This window comes from Peromyscus californicus, unplaced genomic scaffold (genome assembly GCF_007827085.1).
Source record: "Peromyscus californicus insignis strain IS unplaced genomic scaffold, ASM782708v3 Scaffold_1__1_contigs__length_55948999, whole genome shotgun sequence".
In the NCBI taxonomy this organism is placed as follows: domain Eukaryota; kingdom Metazoa; phylum Chordata; class Mammalia; order Rodentia; family Cricetidae; genus Peromyscus; species Peromyscus californicus.
This window is the reverse complement of record NW_026294492.1, coordinates 24,954,585-24,974,611: the sequence shown is the minus strand read 5'-3', so window position 1 is coordinate 24,974,611 and position 20,027 is coordinate 24,954,585. Positions and strand designations below refer to the sequence as shown.

The 20,027-nt window shown below is 36.2% G+C and overlaps 1 protein-coding gene across 1 annotated transcript in view; it reads right to left on the bottom strand.

Annotated features, from left to right (window-relative positions):
• Positions 1–20,027, bottom strand: part of Birc6 (baculoviral IAP repeat containing 6) — a 205,629-nt gene that overhangs the window by 117,660 nt on the left and 67,942 nt on the right. The window contains 13 exon segments of the mRNA XM_052746262.1: positions 1,636–1,773; positions 3,658–3,791; positions 4,313–4,532; positions 5,383–5,729; positions 6,150–6,358; positions 6,997–7,211; positions 9,185–9,284; positions 9,425–9,748; positions 10,499–10,686; positions 14,478–14,624; positions 15,310–15,443; positions 17,250–17,397; positions 19,718–19,815. Coding sequence (XP_052602222.1) covers positions 1,636–1,773; positions 3,658–3,791; positions 4,313–4,532; positions 5,383–5,729; positions 6,150–6,358; positions 6,997–7,211; positions 9,185–9,284; positions 9,425–9,748; positions 10,499–10,686; positions 14,478–14,624; positions 15,310–15,443; positions 17,250–17,397; positions 19,718–19,815 — 2,402 coding nt within the window.

Here is a 20,027-nt window from a genome sequence, read left to right as displayed (position 1 = left end):
AACAATAAAAGGTTTTGTACAAGCACTAGAAATAGCTAATTGGATTAATGACTGCCAAGATGGGTTTAATTATTCAAAAGGCAGGCTGCACAACTACATTTACTTTTGTGTATTGAAACATGTCCACACTATTCTGCATTGCTCTTTCCTTCAATATGGTCTAAAGCCACACTTTCCTCTCCTCTGATCTTGTTGTTATTTTGAGACAGGATCTCACTATGTATATAGCTCTGGTTGACTTTGAACTCAGAGACCCCAATGTTTCTGTCTCCCAATAGCTGGAATTAAAGGTATATTCTATCATGCAGAGTACCTCTTCTGATTCATTTATGCATAACTTTAAAATATTTTCCTATTTCTGCCACTCACTAATCAAGTTTTAGTTCAAAATCTTCAAGTCCTGAAAATATCCTCCCACCATGCCTTCTCTCTAATACTAAACAATAAAAATGAAAATTAAGACTTCACAACACAGCCGGGTGGTGGCGGCGGCTGAGGCACATGCCTTTAACCCCAGCACTCGGGAGGCAGAGCCAGGCGGATCTCTGTGAGTTCGAGGCCAGCCTGGGCTACCAAGTGAGTTCCAAGAAAAGGTGCAAAGCTACACAGAGAAACCCTGTCTCGAAAAACCAAAAAAAAAAAAAAAAAAAGACTTCACAACACAATTTTACTGTGTCCAACTTTAAATTATAGTTATATTTAACTTAATGCTATTGTTTACCCCTTTGTCCTATAACTGAAGAAATGGATTCACATACACATTTTTTTACACCAACATAAATTCCTTGCATCTGAGAATTCTTTCACTTTCTCATAGAACTTACATGAGTTATATTTGTTGTATTTACACATGAGGTTCAGCTCCCTCAATTTTTTTATAAAATCATTAATTATAATAAATGCAAGATTTCACTTGATCTTGGATGTTTGATTTTCCCTTAATTTATAAATTGCTTTGTGCTACAAGCCTACTAAAAAATACGTAGTAATAATAATCTTAGGAATTTACAAATCTAAGCATAAAGGACAATTATAGCTAATTAAAAGAACTGAACTGAAATGAACAGTGGTTAAGAAAAACGGCAGACTCTATTAAAATAAAATTTTAATTGGGGGAAAATGGAAAGGAGAAATGTAGTAATTAAAGTACAATCTCTCCAGACGTTGCACACCATAAATCCCAGCACTCAGGGAGCAGAGGCAGGCAGATCTCTGGGAGTTCAAGGTCAATCTAGTCTACCAAAAAAGCCAGGGCTATCACACACAGAAACAGTGTGTGTGAAACACAACCTCAAATATAAACAAAAATATTAAAAATCCTCCACAAATTGCCTTGCCTTAAACTCACTTCTACTTAGCTTATTATATAGTAATACATTTTTTAGGTTATTATACAGTAACAAAATATGGGGCAGGATGAAATCTATGGATGTACTGACTAATTAGAATTCACATCCAGACAAAGGAGTTTGTCCACAAATGTAAATTCTATCTTTCAGCAGATTCCTAAAGAAAATTAACTCATATTTTACATAAATTACATACATCTGGTATCTCCAGGCCAATAGCCAGATCAGGAACAAATGCGGAGTCACTGAATTTCCCCACCAACACATTATTATAAACTTGTGATACCTGTCAGAAACCTCTCCCTGTCTTTACCATTCAAAGGTTTCTTTGCAGCTGCTGCTTCATCTTCAACAGTGGCCACATAATCCAGTAACCTGGACACCAGCATAACAACCCAACTGATCATGGGAATATCTAGGACTCCTACAAAGAAATGAGAGTGGGATATTCAAGTAAATGGGAGTCCAAAGGAGAACTGAGAAAACATCTTACAAATAAGGAACACACTGTTTCATGACCAACACCAAAATAATACAATATAACTTACAACTAGATATTCATGGTCACAACTGAGCAGAAAAATTAATCTCATAAAGGACAGGATACAAAGCAAGGTATACAACATATAGGAAACTAAAATGAAATGTGCACCTCACCTTATAATTCATAGTAACAAATTATATTCTATACCATATTTCATGCTCAAATGAGACCTATCATTGGCCAGAAGAAGAATGTGCATTAATGCTTAAACACACAAGGAGATTTGGTATGATTTTTGTTATGATAGTGTAGAAAAAAAAAAATTTCAAAGTTTATTATTTCAAAGGCAGAGGCAGGTGTAACTGTTATTTCAAGACAGCATGGTCTATATAATTCCAAAACAGCCAGATCTAATATGTGCATTAATGCTTAAACACACAAGGAGATTTGGTATGATTTTTGTTATGATAGTGTAGAAAAAAAAAAATTTCAAAGTTTATTATTTCAAAGGCAGAGGCAGGTGTAACTGTTATTTCAAGACAGCATGGTCTATATAATTCCAGAACAGCCAGATCTAATATGTGCATTAATGCTTAAACACACAAGGAGATTTGGTATGATTTTTGTTATGATAGTGTAGAAAAAAAAAATTTCAAAGTTTATTATTTCAAAGGCAGAGGCAGGTGTAACTGTTATTTCAAGACAGCATGGTCTATATAATTCCAGAACAGCCAGATCTATATAGCAAAATCTGGGGTGTGTGTGTGTGTGTGTGTGTGTGTGTGTGTGTGTGTGTGTGTGTGTGTGTAAAAGAAACCAACCAAACAAACAAAATAAACCCAGCTGTGATGGTGCACAACTTTAATCTCAGCTAGCTCTCAAGAGGCACAGGGAGAAGGATCCCTGAATTCAAGGCCATCCTGGTCTACATATCAAGGTTCAGGCCAGACAAGGCAACAAAGTCTGCCTCAAAAAATAATAAACGAATGAATGAATGCATAAAATAAACAAAATAACACACACACACACACACACACACACACACACACACACACACACACACACACTAAATAAATACACTAATCAAAAAAACATCCAAATTACAACTTGAATAATAAGTTGAAAAAACTATATGGGCTGGGTGGTGGTGGCATACACCTTTAATCCCAGCACTTGGGAGGCAAGGGCAGGCAGATCTCTGTGAGTTCTAAGCCAGCCTAGTCTATAGAAGGAGATCCAGGACAGCTAGGACTGTAACATGGATAAACCCTGTGTGTGTATGTGTGTGTGGGGGGGGGGGGGGGGGGGGGGGAGGCGAAAACACTATATGGCAGTCAATCACAAGAAAGCTATTCATTCCAAAAAGGCTACATCACAAAAAATAAAATGTGTAAAATGACTACTAAAACAATACATAAGAAATATTTTCGGTAAGCCTTTTTAATATCTTCATCTATAGCTCCTTTTTCAATTCCAAAAATGCAATAATAGTCTTTCCCCATTTCGAATGCCTTGAAATGAACTTAGATTTCCCTTTGTAAAAGAAAAGAGTGTCCCCACTCTTAGCAAGACAATGATTCTGGGAAAATAAAGCAAACAGCGAGTCAGCTCAGCTCAGAATATGGACAGAATAGACGCTGCTGCTCCTCATGGGTCATGTTGCTACTAGTTGTTACACATATAAATATCTTACTTTTTCATGTATATAGATTGTGTTTCTTAGGTGTTTTAATTTTTTAAATATATTTACATTTAAAAAAATATCTTGTACAGACAGTACTATTAGTAACTATACATACTAAAGACAGTCACTTTATAGAATACCTTCTGTCCTTCTGTGCATGGTCAACTCTGGCTGAAGAGGTGACAATAAATTATCCAAGAGATTAAGTAAGCTTTCCAGTACTCCACTGTTACTAAGTGATCGCTGACCAATACAGGAAAGTAACATAAAGACCCTAAGAACATATACAAAGAAAATGAACAGTGGGAATTAATTTAATTCTTCTACTTTTAAAAATAGATTTACATTTGATTATAAAAAGTGTTTGCTTCTTAAAACCCATCATATTTTAGGGTTAGTAAAAAAGATTTCTATCAGAAGAAATGATATAAAATGAGTTTTACCTAATGCTACCCCTAAAAATTCAGATACGTAACTAAGAATAGACTCTATCAGAGCCTCAAAAATTGCACCTGATACACAAGGCATGGCATGATCATATAAAAAATACATACTCAGACTTATAAAATCCCATAGATTTATCCAGAAAAAAAATAAGGTGAACAAGCTGTAGCATATATTATATTATGTAATATACATTAGAGTTCATGTCCTTCACTTAGTACTTCCAAAACCATGAGAAGACCTATTTTATATTTTCTCCATATTTACTATCCATGTAAACAAAATTTTACACTCTAACAATGTAGAAGTAAAAATCATTTACAATAAACACCACTAATATATCCAACCTACCTATCTTGTGGAAAGATGAGAAGCTGCTCTGAATTATACAATTCCTGAAGAACGTTAGAAAGAAACTGGCCCCACCATCTCTCGCCACCACACAGCTGAACAAGGAGAAGGCCGGTATGCAAGCGTATCTTTGGGGTGCCACTGATGCACAAGTGTTTAAAGAGTTCTTCACAGGCCTGGGCGTGAAAGGTACTCTGCAAAACTGCAGGAACAGAATGCCCTGTTACAAGAAAGAAACACACAAAACGACTTATCTAAGTGTATGGTGCTGCTTCAACACCAGTACACCTACATACACATCTTTTCCTCAGCAACCAGTAGACAACCGCATTCTATCTATTTTGTGACTATTTACTGCTTTTATAGAGAATTTAGCTGCAAAATATTTAGCAGTAAGATGAGGTAACACATACATACATTGTGTTTGTTTCTGTGGTTAGGTTTATCAAATTGCCTTTGACGTGAATATGGGAGTAGGTATAAATGAGAAAAAGATCAGGTATCTTAAGAGGGAGTCTGTAAACATGAATGAGTGACTCACAAATAGTTCATGGCTAAAAAACACCACTACTGTATTAGGTCAGTATACTTTCACTAGTCTACTTTTATGTAATGCTTAATACTTTGGCACTCACACGCTGATGTACAGTAATACAACAAACCTAAGAAATTAATAAAAGTAATAAGAAACATTAGAATAAATAAAATGATGATGAAGTCAGGAGAAAGACACCCACTTACCATGGGGCAAGCCCTAGGTTTAATCCATAACACGGCAACAACAACAAAAATCTTTAAGGAGAAAATAAATGAGTAAATCTACAAAAATTTCATAAATATATTAAACAGGATATCAAATTAAAATTTCTAGAAAGCAGAGTCTGGAAATAGAGGTCAGTGAAGAGCACATGCCTAGCATGTATAAACTATCGTCTCAATCCCCAGCACTATACAATAATTTAAAAACAAACAAAACAAAACAAAAACTCAGAAAGTTAATACCATGTACCTAAAACATGCAAGAGAGACATAATGAATTAGTCTCAGTAAGTCACTGAGCAAATACAAACCATTGGAAGAGTGAAGGAGGCTGAGCAATGTGTCCAGTAAGTATCTGACAATGGTGCGTAACTGCTCTGTGGACGATGTCTGAATCAAGTCTTCTGGAACTGATGTTTCGCTCAATGTGTTCCGACTTGCACCTATGGCTACTTTGAGCCTCTGCACTGCATTATGAGCCAGATTTAGTTGAAGCTGTAGCTGAATACAATCTTGATAAGCAGAAAAAACCCTACTGTCTTCCTCAACTGCTTTGTCTGGTTTTCGCAAAAAGTACTGTGCATTGTTTGCACTGTTGAGAGGAGGAAGATCAATACTCTGCAAAAGAGCTTCCAGACGATGACAGGCTAAGTTATATCTATGAGTAAAAATAAATTAAGTCATTCCTTCAGTCTTCTTCTGTATCTACACACTAAAAAGCACATCTCTTAAAATACATTAAAGAACAACTACTATGAAGAATTATTGTTGGGCCAGGTACTGTGGAGAACACCTTTAATCCCCCTACCCTAGAGGCAAAGGGGTGCAGCAATCTGTGGCTGGAGGACAGCCTGGTCCACACAGTCACTTCTAGGTCCCCCAGAGCTAGAAATAGAGACCTTATCTTAAAGAAAACAAAACACCAAACACTACTGTTGACAATAATATCAATTAGCTAACAATATTCTCATGTTTTCAACCCTGTTTGTAATGGACACATGCTTATCCATCCTCCCTTTGCTCCTTTCTATGTAGGTACCGAAATAATTTAAAAATATACGAGCAATTTCCCACTAACCTGCACTGTATATCTTCTTGTAAAGCAACCATCATTGCTAAATGCTGGTCAATTTCTGGCTGGTTGGCAGATTCTCCTTCGCCTCTTAGAGGATCATGCATCAACTTCAGTTCACTTTCCCAAGGCAAGATATAGGTATGTCCATAGTAAAATCCTAATGGGATCTTTGCTCTGGCATTTGTGCTTCCATAACGTCCAATGACAGTTATCTGAAATGAAGAGTTGAAAATAAGCAAACACGTATGTGATACAATACAAAAATCTGAGCTATATTGTGTTCCCCAAAATACATTGTGCACCTTAATAAACTTATCTGGGATCAGAGAACAGGGCAGCCATTAGATATAGAGGCCAGAAAATGGTGGCACACACGCCTTTAATCACTTGTGAGGCAGAGATCCATCCGGATCTCTGTGAGTTTAAAGCCACACTGGAAACAGCCAGGCATGGTGACTCACGCCTTTAATCCCAGGAAGTGATGGCAGAAAGCAGAAGGGTATATAAGGCGTGAGGACCAGGAACTAGAGCTGGTTAAGCTTTCAGGCTTCTAGCAGCAGTTCAGCTGAGAGCCATTTGGATGAGGACTCAAAGGCTTCCAGTCTGAGGAAACAGGATCAGCTGAGAAACTGGTGAGGAGAGGAAGCTGTGGCCTGTTCTGTCTCTCTGATCTTCTAGCATTCACCCCAATACCTGGCTTCAGGTTTGTTTTTATTAATAAGAACTTTTAAGATTCATGCTACACTATATATTTGGAAAAATATAGATTTAATTCTTTAACCATACATATGTCAATGTATTACTAAGAAACATGGAAAATATACACATTTACTTTCTTGAAGTTCTTTACCTTCATGAATCTGCACACAGGTGGTGGTATTAAGTCATGAAGAATTAGTGAATGGGTGCTTATATCAGTTGCCACTACCAAACGCCTTCCATCCACTTCTTCTCCTAACGTCCATATGTCAATTGATAAGGAGGCCAAGTCTCCACAAGTGGGAATCAGTACATCTGTCAATAGTATAGGTCTTCCAAAATCCAAGGTCACAAATCTCCTGGCTCCTATGAAGGAAAAAAAAGCAAGTGACCCACCAAAAAAGGGATCAAATAACCAAGTTATATACTCAAAAATAGATTAAAGAATTCTCTTTAAAAAATCAAGTTATTAAAGTATAAATGAGTAAATAATAAAAACAGCTTTATCAATACTTATTCATAAATTCTCTAGTTGCTTAGTATGTCAAGGTACATGATTTGATCTCTCAACAAATATCTCCTAGAGTTTTGAAAGCCTGAGGTAAAAAATTTAAGACTGTTAATTAGAAAGCAGTCAGCTACAAAGTGAAATCTCATATTTATTTCAAACATTATAGTTTAACAATTAAATCAGTGAATGCATTAAAAGGTACACCTAATAAAGTCCCAATCTGTCTCTTATTCAGACACGGAACATTTTTTGTTTTAATTTCTCCACTAGACAGATTAGACATACCAAGATGTAATTTCATTTGTAAGAGTCTTGTTTAACTTCTGGAACAAGAGTCTAATATACTGGGCTTAATATGTAGTAAAGCATGGCTGAAATTACACAGTAACAGTACCAATAAAAAATATGAATCATAGGCTGGGCAGTGGTGGCACATGCCTTTAATCCCAGCACTTGGGAGGCAGAGGCAGGTGGATCTCAGAATTTGAGGTCAGTCTGGTCTACAAAGTGAGTTCCAGGAAACTACACAGAGAAACCCGGTCTCAAAAAACCAAAAACAAAAAGTGACTCGTCTATTAAAAAACAGCACATACTGCTCTTTCAGGAGCCATATTTGATTCTCAGCACCCACATCAGGCTGCTTGCTCACAACAAACTGTCTGATTACACTCTGATTACACAAAAATCCAACTCCTCCACCCTCTGTGTGCACCTAAACTCACGTGCACAAAGACAGACAAGACAGACAGCATGTAGGCAAACACACACACACACACCATTCATACACTCAAGCAGACACATGTGCATGTACACAAATTAAAAAGAAAGCTTTAAAAAATTGCCTGAAGAAAGGCCTCCAAAAGATACAGACAATTCAAGTGGCTGCCCCAGAATGAATACAGCACAGTCTTTCTAGGTCTGCAGCATATCAAAAAAGTTGAGAACAGATTTCTATTTCTGATCTTATACACAACAAAAACAAACCCCTTTACTGAAAAGGAAAAGCAAATTGTTAATACCACCATAATTCTTTTTCATTAAATTGGTATGAGGGGAAGTTTAGGATTCTATACTCTGCAAAGATGTAGAAGAATAGTGCTGGTTTGACAGAACTATGTTAGAAGAAAACAAGGTAATTTACAATGGTTTCTGAAACAATAAATAAAAGTCTAGTTCACTTCCTCACAGGCTCATAGGATGCAGTTGTGTCCATGTACAGTATAAACAACTGTATCCATACAGAGCAACAATTTTCCCTCTATGTTATCAGCACCAAAGCTCCTCAGAAAATACTGAGAGAAAGTTATAAGCTTTAAATTCTCTCTTTTTAAACAAATAAGATTCAATTGTTAATATAATGAAAAGCACAGATATATTATGTCCATTTTCCCCCAAAGGATATTAAAATTTTGCTATTGCTTTAATATAGAACTTAAAGTTAGTAGAATTAGAAGGTAAAAAATAGCTAAGATTTATTTGTAAATATGCATACTCCCACACCAATTACAGATTTCTGAAATACTGTGTGACACAAATACAGATATAATGCTAGTTTCAGGACACTACCTTACAGCCTTATTTCCAGTATAATGGTAACTGAGCAACTACAGTTCAAGCAGACTATTTGCATCATTCATATTTCAATAGGCAAGATTTAGATAGAATAATCTCACTTTTTCAATGTAATTAGCCAACCTATACAACTTCTGTGGCTCTTATTCTTGGTAGACTATACTTACTTGATAGCAAATGTGATTTGTTTGCAATAAGTCATAAAAGGGCCAACAGACTTAGGAAAGAAAAATAACTTTAGAAATGAAAAGATTACCTGAATGCATTCGCTCTATAATAATGGACTGGTGAGGTGGAGGCTGAAGAAAATGTGAGGCATGAGAAATTGCAAGGGCTAGACCAGAACCAAGTGGATTCTACAAAAGAAAACAATGTAAATGTACTGATACTAAAAACCGTCTAATCATAGCATTAAACTAACTAGTCTCATTTCCTGATACACATTTTTAAATATTTTATAAAAGAAAAATTATTATCTATTGAAAACATCATTTACCATTCTAGACTTGTTGGAATTTTTGTTATGTGCAGCAAGATTCACTGCTGGGGGATCAATGACTGAGCCTGGAAAAAGCTGTGCAAGCTCGGCATTAATCACAACAGAAACTGCTTCGTTGGGCGGAGTGAGTGGTGGAGTCATAAAAAGTGGTGTTGTTTTTGGAGTAGGTGGAATAACATCAGACGGATGGATGAAAAATCCAGGGGCAGCCACTGGGTTGGAAGGCACAGAGTTGTGAACAGGACCTGCTGCTGATGCTGCTGATGCTGCTGCAGCTGCTGCAGCTGTTGTCTGGTGCAACTTGGCTTCCAGCTTTGCTTTCTGTAAAAGAAACAAAGGCAACACCTATAGAAGAATCCTGACTACCTAAGTTGTAAGGAACACTCTATGATTCCATATAATGAAGTTAGACAGATCAACTAGATCCTCGTTACATGAAGATGAAACTGGACTCAACAACACAGGAAGCACTGTCTCACGAGGACACGTCTGGAAATACTGTCTACAAATTTCCTGTATGTTAGGGAACTAGAAATGGAGCAAAAGATGAAAAGTAAGCAGAACAATTAAATGTAAATAATAAAACCAGGTTCTGCTAAAAACAAAATGAACCAAAAATAGATCAATGCTGACTGATCTAAGTTTTCAAGAGCAATTTGCAAAGTTTGCATTTAGTCAGCAATTAAAATCTATAAACCATATTATCATTATTGCTATACTTAGAATTGAATTAATATAATTGGTCTTTTTAATGTCCTATATTCTGTATTCCATGGAAATAGTAACTGGTAACTTTACAATGTTTCTCCAAGAGTTTTAAAACATAGAATTAACTTCAAGACTGAACAAAAAGTATTATTTTCTCTCAATCATGTATTAAATAAAATTCATTCATATAATTTTAATACATTTAAACATATCACAAAGACTTTACCTCAATTTTTTTCTTGCAAACGATTAGCTCAGATTGAACAACCTACTTCCTTTATGAAAATAATGGTCATTTTTACAGTACTTTTCAGCTTTTGAAGTTTAGAGACAGCATGAACAAAGAGCCAAATAGTCTCCAACCTGTTGCTGAAGCTTCAAAAGCTGCTGCTGTTTCTCTTGCAGCACCTGTAGCTGTTGCTCGGCTGAAGCCATTGCATGAGAGAGAGACTGCAAAGCTACCTGGGCTGCTGAACTCAGGGCTGTCGAGGCTTCCCCAACTGTCCCAGATGATAGTCCACCTACTGCAGGAGTAACCCCGAAGGAACTCACTGGCATAAGACAAGGAAAAAACAAACATAGACACCAGGATGAAGAAAAGGCTCACAGAAGTACATGGTTAAAGTACACAATTTGACATTAAAACTATATTCAGTATGTAACTTTAAAAAAAAAAAAAAAAAAGAGGCTGGTATTTCATTCACTGTCAGGGCATTTGCCTAAAAGGCTCACAGATCCGAGTTCAATCACCAGTATCACCATATACATACGAACACTGCAACGTAGTGTTACTGATACTGATACTCAAGATCTAAGAGGGTCCTAGAACAAATCTCAAATCAAAAACCAAAATAGTCTTATATAACATGAACATAAGAAAATTTAACAGTATCATTAGTTTTATTATACATTGACAACCCTAAGTCCTCAAAAAAGCTTTAATCCCATCACTTGGAGCAGGGCAACATAGTGAGATGCTGTATCAAAAAATAAAAAGAAAACCAGGCGGTGGTGGCACACGCCTTTAATCCCAGAACTCAGGAGGCAGAGGCAAGTGGATCTCTTTGAGTTTGAGGCCAGCCAGCCTGGTCTACGAGTGAGTTCCAGGAAACAGGATAGCCAGGACTGTTTCACAGAGAAATCCTGTCTCAAAAAAAGAAAAAGTCCCCAACAAGAATCATGTTAAATTTTGCCAGGTAGTGGTAACCAATGCCAAGTGAGTTCCAGGACACTTAGGCCTGTTACACAAAGAAAACCTGTCTTGACAATCCAAAAAAAAAAAAAAGATAAAGAAAAAAGGATCGTGTTAATTTTAAGGATATTAAACAGAAGAAAGACGCTTAAATCCTCTTTTAAATAAAACATATTTCTTGTCTTTTACGTGTAAATAAGTGTCTTATCTGCATGTATGACTGTGCACAACATTGTTTGCCTGCCATACTGAGGTAATGGTGGAGTCCCCAGAAGTAGATTTACAGGCAGTTTTATGACACCATGTGTGTATACTGGACTGAGCCTCGACCCTTTAGAAGAGCAACAACTGCTCTAAAATGCTAAGCCATCTCCCAGCCTTGATCTCCTTATTTTAACCTACAGACTAGACAGAGATAAGGACTGCAGAGAATATATACAAAGCCTTATTTTCTATCTCCAGCTCACTGGAACATCAACTACACACAGTCAAATCCAGCCCAAAGTACTTACATTCTCCCCAGTAAAAGCAAAATTTCACCTTTTCAATGTAATTCAGCAGTACAGTATAAATCAACACTTTCTCCATTCAATATTTATAAAAATTGTTTTGAAAATTTTACGTAAAAGCTTAATTTCATAACTTATTCTAGCACATCAGTATAAAACAAAAGGTCAGTCTAACAAAGTACTAATATTTTAATATTTATATTATTGCAGGCTTTTATTGAAAAGATCCATTGGGGAAGGGTAACTACTGTAATGACAGTACACTTTGTACACACCACTAAATGACACTCTTTTTTATTTTTTTGGTTTTTTTCCAGTTTTTCTGTGTAGCTTAGGCAGTCCTGGAACTTCCTCTGTGGACCAGGCTGGCTCCAACTTAGAGACGAACCTACCTCTGCCACCTGAGTGCTGGGATTAAAGGCATGGCATGCCCAGCACCTAAGTGAAACTCTTAATGAATTACCACACTTAGCAGATCATTAACTACATGAGGCAAACGTCATGACTTCAATCTTCAGTTGATTACACAATGACACAGTAGCTAAGCTCACAGTGATAGAACTGGGTTTGGAACCCGAGCCAGTGTAAACATGTATCTTATCTGAACTAATTAAATCTTCAAAACAACTGAGTTAATTAAGCAGAATACTAGTTGCTAATGTATTATTATGTGTATGAGATACCATTATATTCCCATTTATAGATACTGAATCTAAAGTGAGGAAGTAGTACTCATTCGTCAATTCCTAAAAGTAGGGAAACTCAGGCAAAAGTTAGGTTTGTGAAAAATAAAAATAGTACATGCAGAGACTACCTATATGAGGGGGAAAAAGAAATAGTTCCACTGCTTGCTTTGCAAGACAGGATGAACCAGAGATACAAAGAGCAGTTTTTCACACCTAATACTTTATCATTAAACTTTTTGAAGTTTTATTTTTATGTGTATGAGTATGTTGCCTAAATATGTACAAGTGTACTACCACAAGTGTTCCTAGTGCCAATGAAAGCTAAAAGAGGGTGTCAGGTGTGCCAGGACTCAAGTTACAGACGGCTGTGCGTCATCATGTAGGTGCTGGAAACCAAACATGGGTGCGCCTCTGCAGGAGCAACCAGTGCTCTTACCCCACGAGCTATCTCAGCCACCCAAATACTTAAACATTTTTAACCTCTTCAAAACATTACTAATTCAAACACAATTTTTCTTAAAAATAAAAAAAGCATTCATATATAATCTTATGATGGGCTCCAAGATCACCATTTCTAATTTTAAAAGTTTTCTATAAGCTTTATGAAATGACCACAGTGAAAAGAAACAAAGAAATCTTGACCTTACTAGAACCTCAATTTATATATATGTATTTTAAATCTGAAGTGTCATCTTCACACTTGATAAACTAAACTTAATGGTTATTTCTACAATGAAAAGGTACAAAGAAAATTTTGAAGGAAAACACACTAAAATGAACTGATAAATTCATTTAAAACTTTATCCTTTCTATAACCAAAATTCAGGATTATAAACTGTGACTTTGCCTGTTGCTGGTATTTTTTTAATACTGTTGGTATTTTTTTAATCTGCTTCTTTGACAGGACTAGAAACTTAATCCAAATTCTTGAGCACACTTGGCATCTATCACTGAGCTATGGAGAGGTTAAAATGGCACTTGCTTAAATAAGGTACCCAGTAAATCTGTTCAAGAAACAATTCAAGTCCTTCTATGGAGGAAATACAGACTTAGGCCAAAATAGATATATTCTTTTTTGTTGTTGGTGTTTTGTTTTTGTTTTTGTTTTTCGAGACAGGGTTTCTCTGTGTAGCCCTGGCTGTCCCGGAACTCACTCTGTAGAACATGCTGGCCTCTAATTCACAGAGATCCATCTGCTTCTGAGATTAAAGGCGTGTGCAGCTGCCACCCAGTTAAAACACAAATATTTATTATAAAAATTTTGATTTTTCAAGCCAAAACAGAATTATAAACATACATTAATCCTAAAAATGTAAGGGGTAGTAAGAGAAAAAAAAATTTAAATGGTAAGCATATGCATGACTTATAGACTTAATTGTTAAATGTAGAAGCTGCTTATCTGATCAATACCAACACATACTTACCACATTCATACAGTGTTCATCACTGCAACACTTGCAAGACCTCACTAACACAGGCTCTTGTAAAGCCCAGTCTGGATTCAGTATTCCAGTGATTAGAGAGGCAGGTAAAACCCAATCAAAACTACTGCTAACTTTAAGTATAATAAGCAACATAAGGATATCAAATTTATAAACAAAACTGGCTATCATCCAATAGCTGAAGACAGATATGGAAATATGTATCTACCTTACTCTTCCTTCTATTTTCAATCTGGTTGATATTTCTCATAATAAAAAGTTCCTAGAAATGCATGCACATATAAAAATGAATGGACTTAAAGGAGTACTTTACTGAGTAAACCCATGAACTGACCTTGATACAATACAAAATGACTCATGGTATTCCCTCCAAAAACATCCCTCTCTCTAATACATCTTCTACTCACCATGCAGAAGAGATCGAAACTTTACATATATAAGCTTATATTTAAATAGGTGCATATAATTTTTGTACATTACTACATAAAGAATGTAATAAAAGAAGGTATATACCAGTAAACGTACTTGCATCATCCCTTTCTATTCTGGTTCCATCACTAGTTGACACGCAAGTAAAGTGCAGGGGTTCGACCTCTAAAAGTCCAGTGAGAGATGTGAAACTTCCCTCAGCAGCTGTGCAACTGCTGACTTTTCCATTGCCTGGTGCAGAGAGAAAAAGCTCATAATGCACGAAGATAATCCATAAAAGGCATGAAGTAGCAATTATCATGACTACGACACCAACCTTAATTAGCATAAGATGTACAAACCTCACAAACTACTTAAACAAGAGGCACATGAAGCAAATCTATAAACAAAGGCACTAGCTTCCTTCATATAAAAGTAAAGCTGAATAAAAGCAGGGATTCACGGTACTAAGACACATAACACATGTGTGAAATCTCTTGAGCAGTAAAACTACAGTGAAATAATTGCAACAACAACAAAAAAAAACCATTCACATTGGACCATGAGTTGTTTTAAATTTTGAAAACTGCTTTTTTGGGTTTTTAATACTGGCATACTTCACTATAAAGGATCCTTAATCTGCACTTCTGAAATATTCAAAATTCTGAAATTTCTGACCATTAACATAATGTACTCTGTTCATAGTTGCTTTTGATTTTTGAAAAAACACAAAGAAATTAATATATTAAGTCAAATGGTTTAATAGTTCATAGATATTATGTCTAAGCTCGTTAAAAAAAAAACACTTTAGTATTCTGAAGACAAAATGGAATAGCTACAATAAAGAGAGATAACTTAAACTCAGTACCTAACATTTGGAAAGATAAATAATACAGAACTATATGTGTTTTATTCACTTAATAAAAGATGTCAGTACCTGAAAGAACATCCGATAAATCAATTTCGTCTGACTGGACACCAATGCTGCTATTGTATACATTTTTACAAGAAGAGCCATTCATCTCCAAATCAAAAAGGACTGGATCAAATGGTGAGCTGTATAATCCATATCTGAGAAATGAAATAATGAAGTAAACAATTTACTGCTTAGTCATTTAATTAAGAAATTACCTATTTTGTTTCAAAAGCAGTTTGACTAAAAAGGGCAACAAATTCACTGGATACCAGAGAAAACTACATTCCAATACACTGTCCAGAGAGTCGATAAAGATGATTCAAGTGAGCTGGCAGTCAACACAGCAAGACTGTTCTCTACAGTCCAAGGTAAGAGAGGGAGAAAACAAAAATTACCAAAAAAAAAAAAAAAAAAATTAAGCACTCTCAGCTGGGCGGTGGTGGCGCGCGCCTTTAATCCCAGCACTCAGAAGGCAGAGCCAGACGGATCTCTGTGAGTTTAAGGCCAGCCTGGTCTACAGAGTGAGATCTCTGTGAGTTTAAGGCCAGCCTGGTCTACAGAGTGAGATCCAGGACAGGCACCAAAACTACATAAAAAAACCCTGTCTCGAAAAAATTAAAAATTAATTTTTTTTTAAAAAAGCACTCTTTTCTCCCACTCCATCACTACAATGACAATAAATAAATATATAAATAAAACTGTAAGAAAATTTGCATCAACATCAGGATTTATAACTAAACTTATGAGAAAAGCAGTGCTCTAAATAAAGGAATACTCAACTTTAAAAGCTAAAAACCAGGTGCTAAAAGATGGATTAGTGGTTAAGAGCACTTGTTGCTGTTACAGAAGACCAGAGTTTGATTCCCAGTATCCACATGGTGGTTCACAACCATTCATAACTCTAAGTCTAGGTTATGTGTCACCCTCTTCTGACATCCACAGGAACCAGTTACACATACAGTGCACATGTGTGCATGCAGGCAAACATACACACATATTAAAGAAAATCTAAAATTTTTCTTTAAAAGCTGAAGACCAGGAAAAACAGTAAATCCAAACTTTTGTTATTTCACTTCATTAAGATTTTTAAAAAGTAACAAGCGATTTACATAATTATACCTATAAAGTTTTACCATTAATATATTACATTACATGCCTCTTGCATTAGCTCGGCAAAGTATCTTTGTTAAACACAATTAGGGCCAGAAAGATAGCTGAAGAGTAAGAACACCAGCTATACTTGTAGAGAACTTGGGATTGATGCCCAGCACCCAAGTGGCAGCTCACAACCATCTGTAACTCCAGTTAAAGGGAATCCAACACACTTTTTTAGCCTCCACAAGCACTGCATGCATGTTGTGCACAGACATACCATGCAGGGAACAACAAGAACAAAAAACCATATACAATAAACTTCACAAAATACATCTGAATAAACATCTATAGAATGGTACTAATGGCTAAAGGAAATAGTTCCAGAGAAAACATGGGAAGGGGGACCTTAGACTAATTACATTTAGAAGGATATTTAGTACAAAATGAATATACTTTTTAAGGTAAAACACTTTCAAGTGTACCTAGTGTGGTTTTTTTGGAAGAAAAGGGTCCCCAAAGGGAGCACACTATTAGGAGGTGTGGAATTTGTTAGAGGGTGGCCTTTGAGATTTCCTATGCTCAAGCTATGCCCAGTGTCACAGTTCACTTCCAGCTGCCTGTGTAACAAGATGCAGAACTCTCAGCTCCTTCTCCAGCATCATGTCCACCTGTACGACACCATGCTTTCCACCATGATGATAATGAACTAAACTTCTGAACTACAAGCCCGACCCAATTAAATGTTTTCCTTTATAAGAGTTGCTGTGGTCATGGTGTCTCTTCACAGCAATAGAAACCCCAACTAAGCCACCTAGCAATTAACAATTCTGTGTGCACTGTTCATAATTTAAGATATTAAAACAAACCTTGTTTGAAGTAGAGCCTCCAGTGGTGTCAACCTGTCCTGCAACTGTCTGGACACGGCAGTGAGTAAAGCTGCACAGGCGGTACTGCACCCAGCCAAGTCTTCATCCTTGACGTAATTCAACAGGACAAAATACCAATAGACAGAACCTGGAAACAATAACAGAATCAAGCCTTTTGCTCCCTCTTCTCCACTATACAGAACGTCAGTTTACATGTTTATAAATACAGTTTCCTATACTAGAAAGATACCTCCCTGTTGCAGAAAGATAATCGTTAACAATTTAGCAAGAACAAAGAGTTCTAGAACACTAATAACATAAACAGCATCCTGAGGAAGTCTTAGATTAAGAATTCCAGGGCTGGTAAAATGGCACAGCAGGGAGTCCAACCCCCAGAATCCACACTGGAGACTGCCCTTTGACCTCCATGTGTACACAGTGGCATGCATGCCTTCCCATCTACAAATACAGAAATATTTCCCTAAGGAACTGTAACACTTTTCAGGAGGTATATTAAACAAATTTATGTTAAGAGTACATTAATATGCCAGGCATGGTGGAGTACACCCTTAATTACAGAATTCAGGTGTCAAAGGCAGGAATCTACATGGCAAGTTCTAGAATAGTCATAGCCACACAGAGACACCATCTCAAAAAAAAAAAAAAAAAAAAAAAAAAAAAAATATATATATATATATATATATATATATATATATATATATATATATATATATATATAAATGTAAGAAAGAGCCACAAAAGCAGAGATAGAAAGTGCCAAATTAACCTTGCTGAAATACAGCTCCTCTATATAAAATTGTTCAAAACATCTGATGGCAGTGAGCTTAAAGCGGTACACTTCAGCAAATGAATGGAGCAGCACTCTAAACTGCAAGTCAGATATCACCAACGCAGCATGAATAAGAGGACCATGGCACATCAGATACCTTAATAAAGAAATCTTAGCACATGCCAACCATAAAAAAAATCCTTAAGAAACTGAAAGATCAGAAGTTATTGCAGTGAGCAAAAGAATGTAAAATGCCATACTCTATAGAGATTGTCTCAAAATTAGGAAAGTAAAGAAATGAATAAACTAGAACACTATAGAATGCTGTGAGAAACGCCTATAAAAACATTAAGCTACAGAGATGGCTCAGTAGTTAAGAGCGCTTGCTTCTCTTGCATAGAACCTAGGTTTGGTTCCCAGTTTCCTCATGGCAGCTCATAATCCTATGACTCTAGCTCTAGAGGCTCTACAGCCCCTTCCAAGTCTCCTAAGGCACCACATACACATGGTATCCTTACATGCAGGCAAACACTCACATAAAATAAAAACAGATGTATACACACATACACACACACACACACACACACTCAAAGGATTAAAAGGCTAAATTGGTATTCCTTCACAGTAACATCAAAAGAACACATACAAAAGTCTCTATTACCTTATGTATGTATTACTGGGGGGATAGCTTTACAAATCCCTGACGGATAACTACATTTATTCTTGGAAGGTATTTCTATTGAACCTTCACTGGGCCCTTTAAGGGAACTCATTTTGCCATGGCCATTCACATATGCAATAGCAGCTGAACTATTTTATCTATGACATCTCCTTAGTATTTTCTGACATTGCAGTCTGTGATATATGATCTACAGTCAGTAAAAAACTAAACAATTCAATAATTTTAATTTTCAAGAAAAAATGTCAAGATGGCTTGAAATTTACTCTGTGTCTTACCTACTGCAGGTAATTATTATTTTTTAAATTACATTTATTTGCTGTGTAGATATGTATGTATGATGTAAATGCCACACCACATGGGCAGAGGTCCTTGTATATGTGCTGTGTTTGTGAGCACATGTGGGAATCAGAACATAATCTCAGGGAGTTAGTTCTGCCACCCGTGTTCCAGGGACAGAACTCAACACATGAGGCACAGCAGCATGTGTCCTGAACTGCAGAGTCATCTCACCTGTACCTACTATGATTAAACAGAAAGTACATGCACAATGAACCACAAGTTACTAACCCCTCAAGAAATATAGATAGGGCTAGTGAGATAGCTTAGTTAGTATAATACCTAATATATAAGCAGGAAGACCTAATCCAAGCTCTAAGAACACATCTTTAAAAATAGGCACTATGGCATGCTGGAGAGATGCAGACAAGAGGATCCTTGGAACTCATAGGATACCCAGCCTAGCCTAATAGTAAGTTCCAGGCCAATGTGAGGCTTTGACTCTAAAGTAAGGTAACATTTATGAGACGTTATACCTGAAAATCTCTGGTGCCCCCAAATGCACCTGTATACAGGTGCACCTATACACAAACACAACCACACCCAATACCAAAACATGTACTAATAATCTAGATACGCTACAGAAAAAATTGGAGTAAGAACAAAATAACTGTTAAATTATTCACTATAACTATTTGTTATTAAAGTAATTTTACATACCACCAGTTGCTGCTGCTGGCAAAAAGCACATATTATCAAGTAAAGCCTTCAACAGAACAGATCCAAATCCAGGCTGACAGGGGTCACATTTGCCATTACTGAAAAATTGTTCATTAAAAAAGACAGAATTTAAAGACATTATTTATGATTTAAATTCAATCCTAAACATGGCATAGTATTTGAACATCTTTTTTTTTTTTTTTTTTTTTTTTTTTTTTTTTTTTTTAAAAAAAAAAAGCAAGCACCAAGACTTTTCTCCCAAGTTAGACCACTATGGTTACTAGGAAGGGCTGATAAGCATGAGCTGACA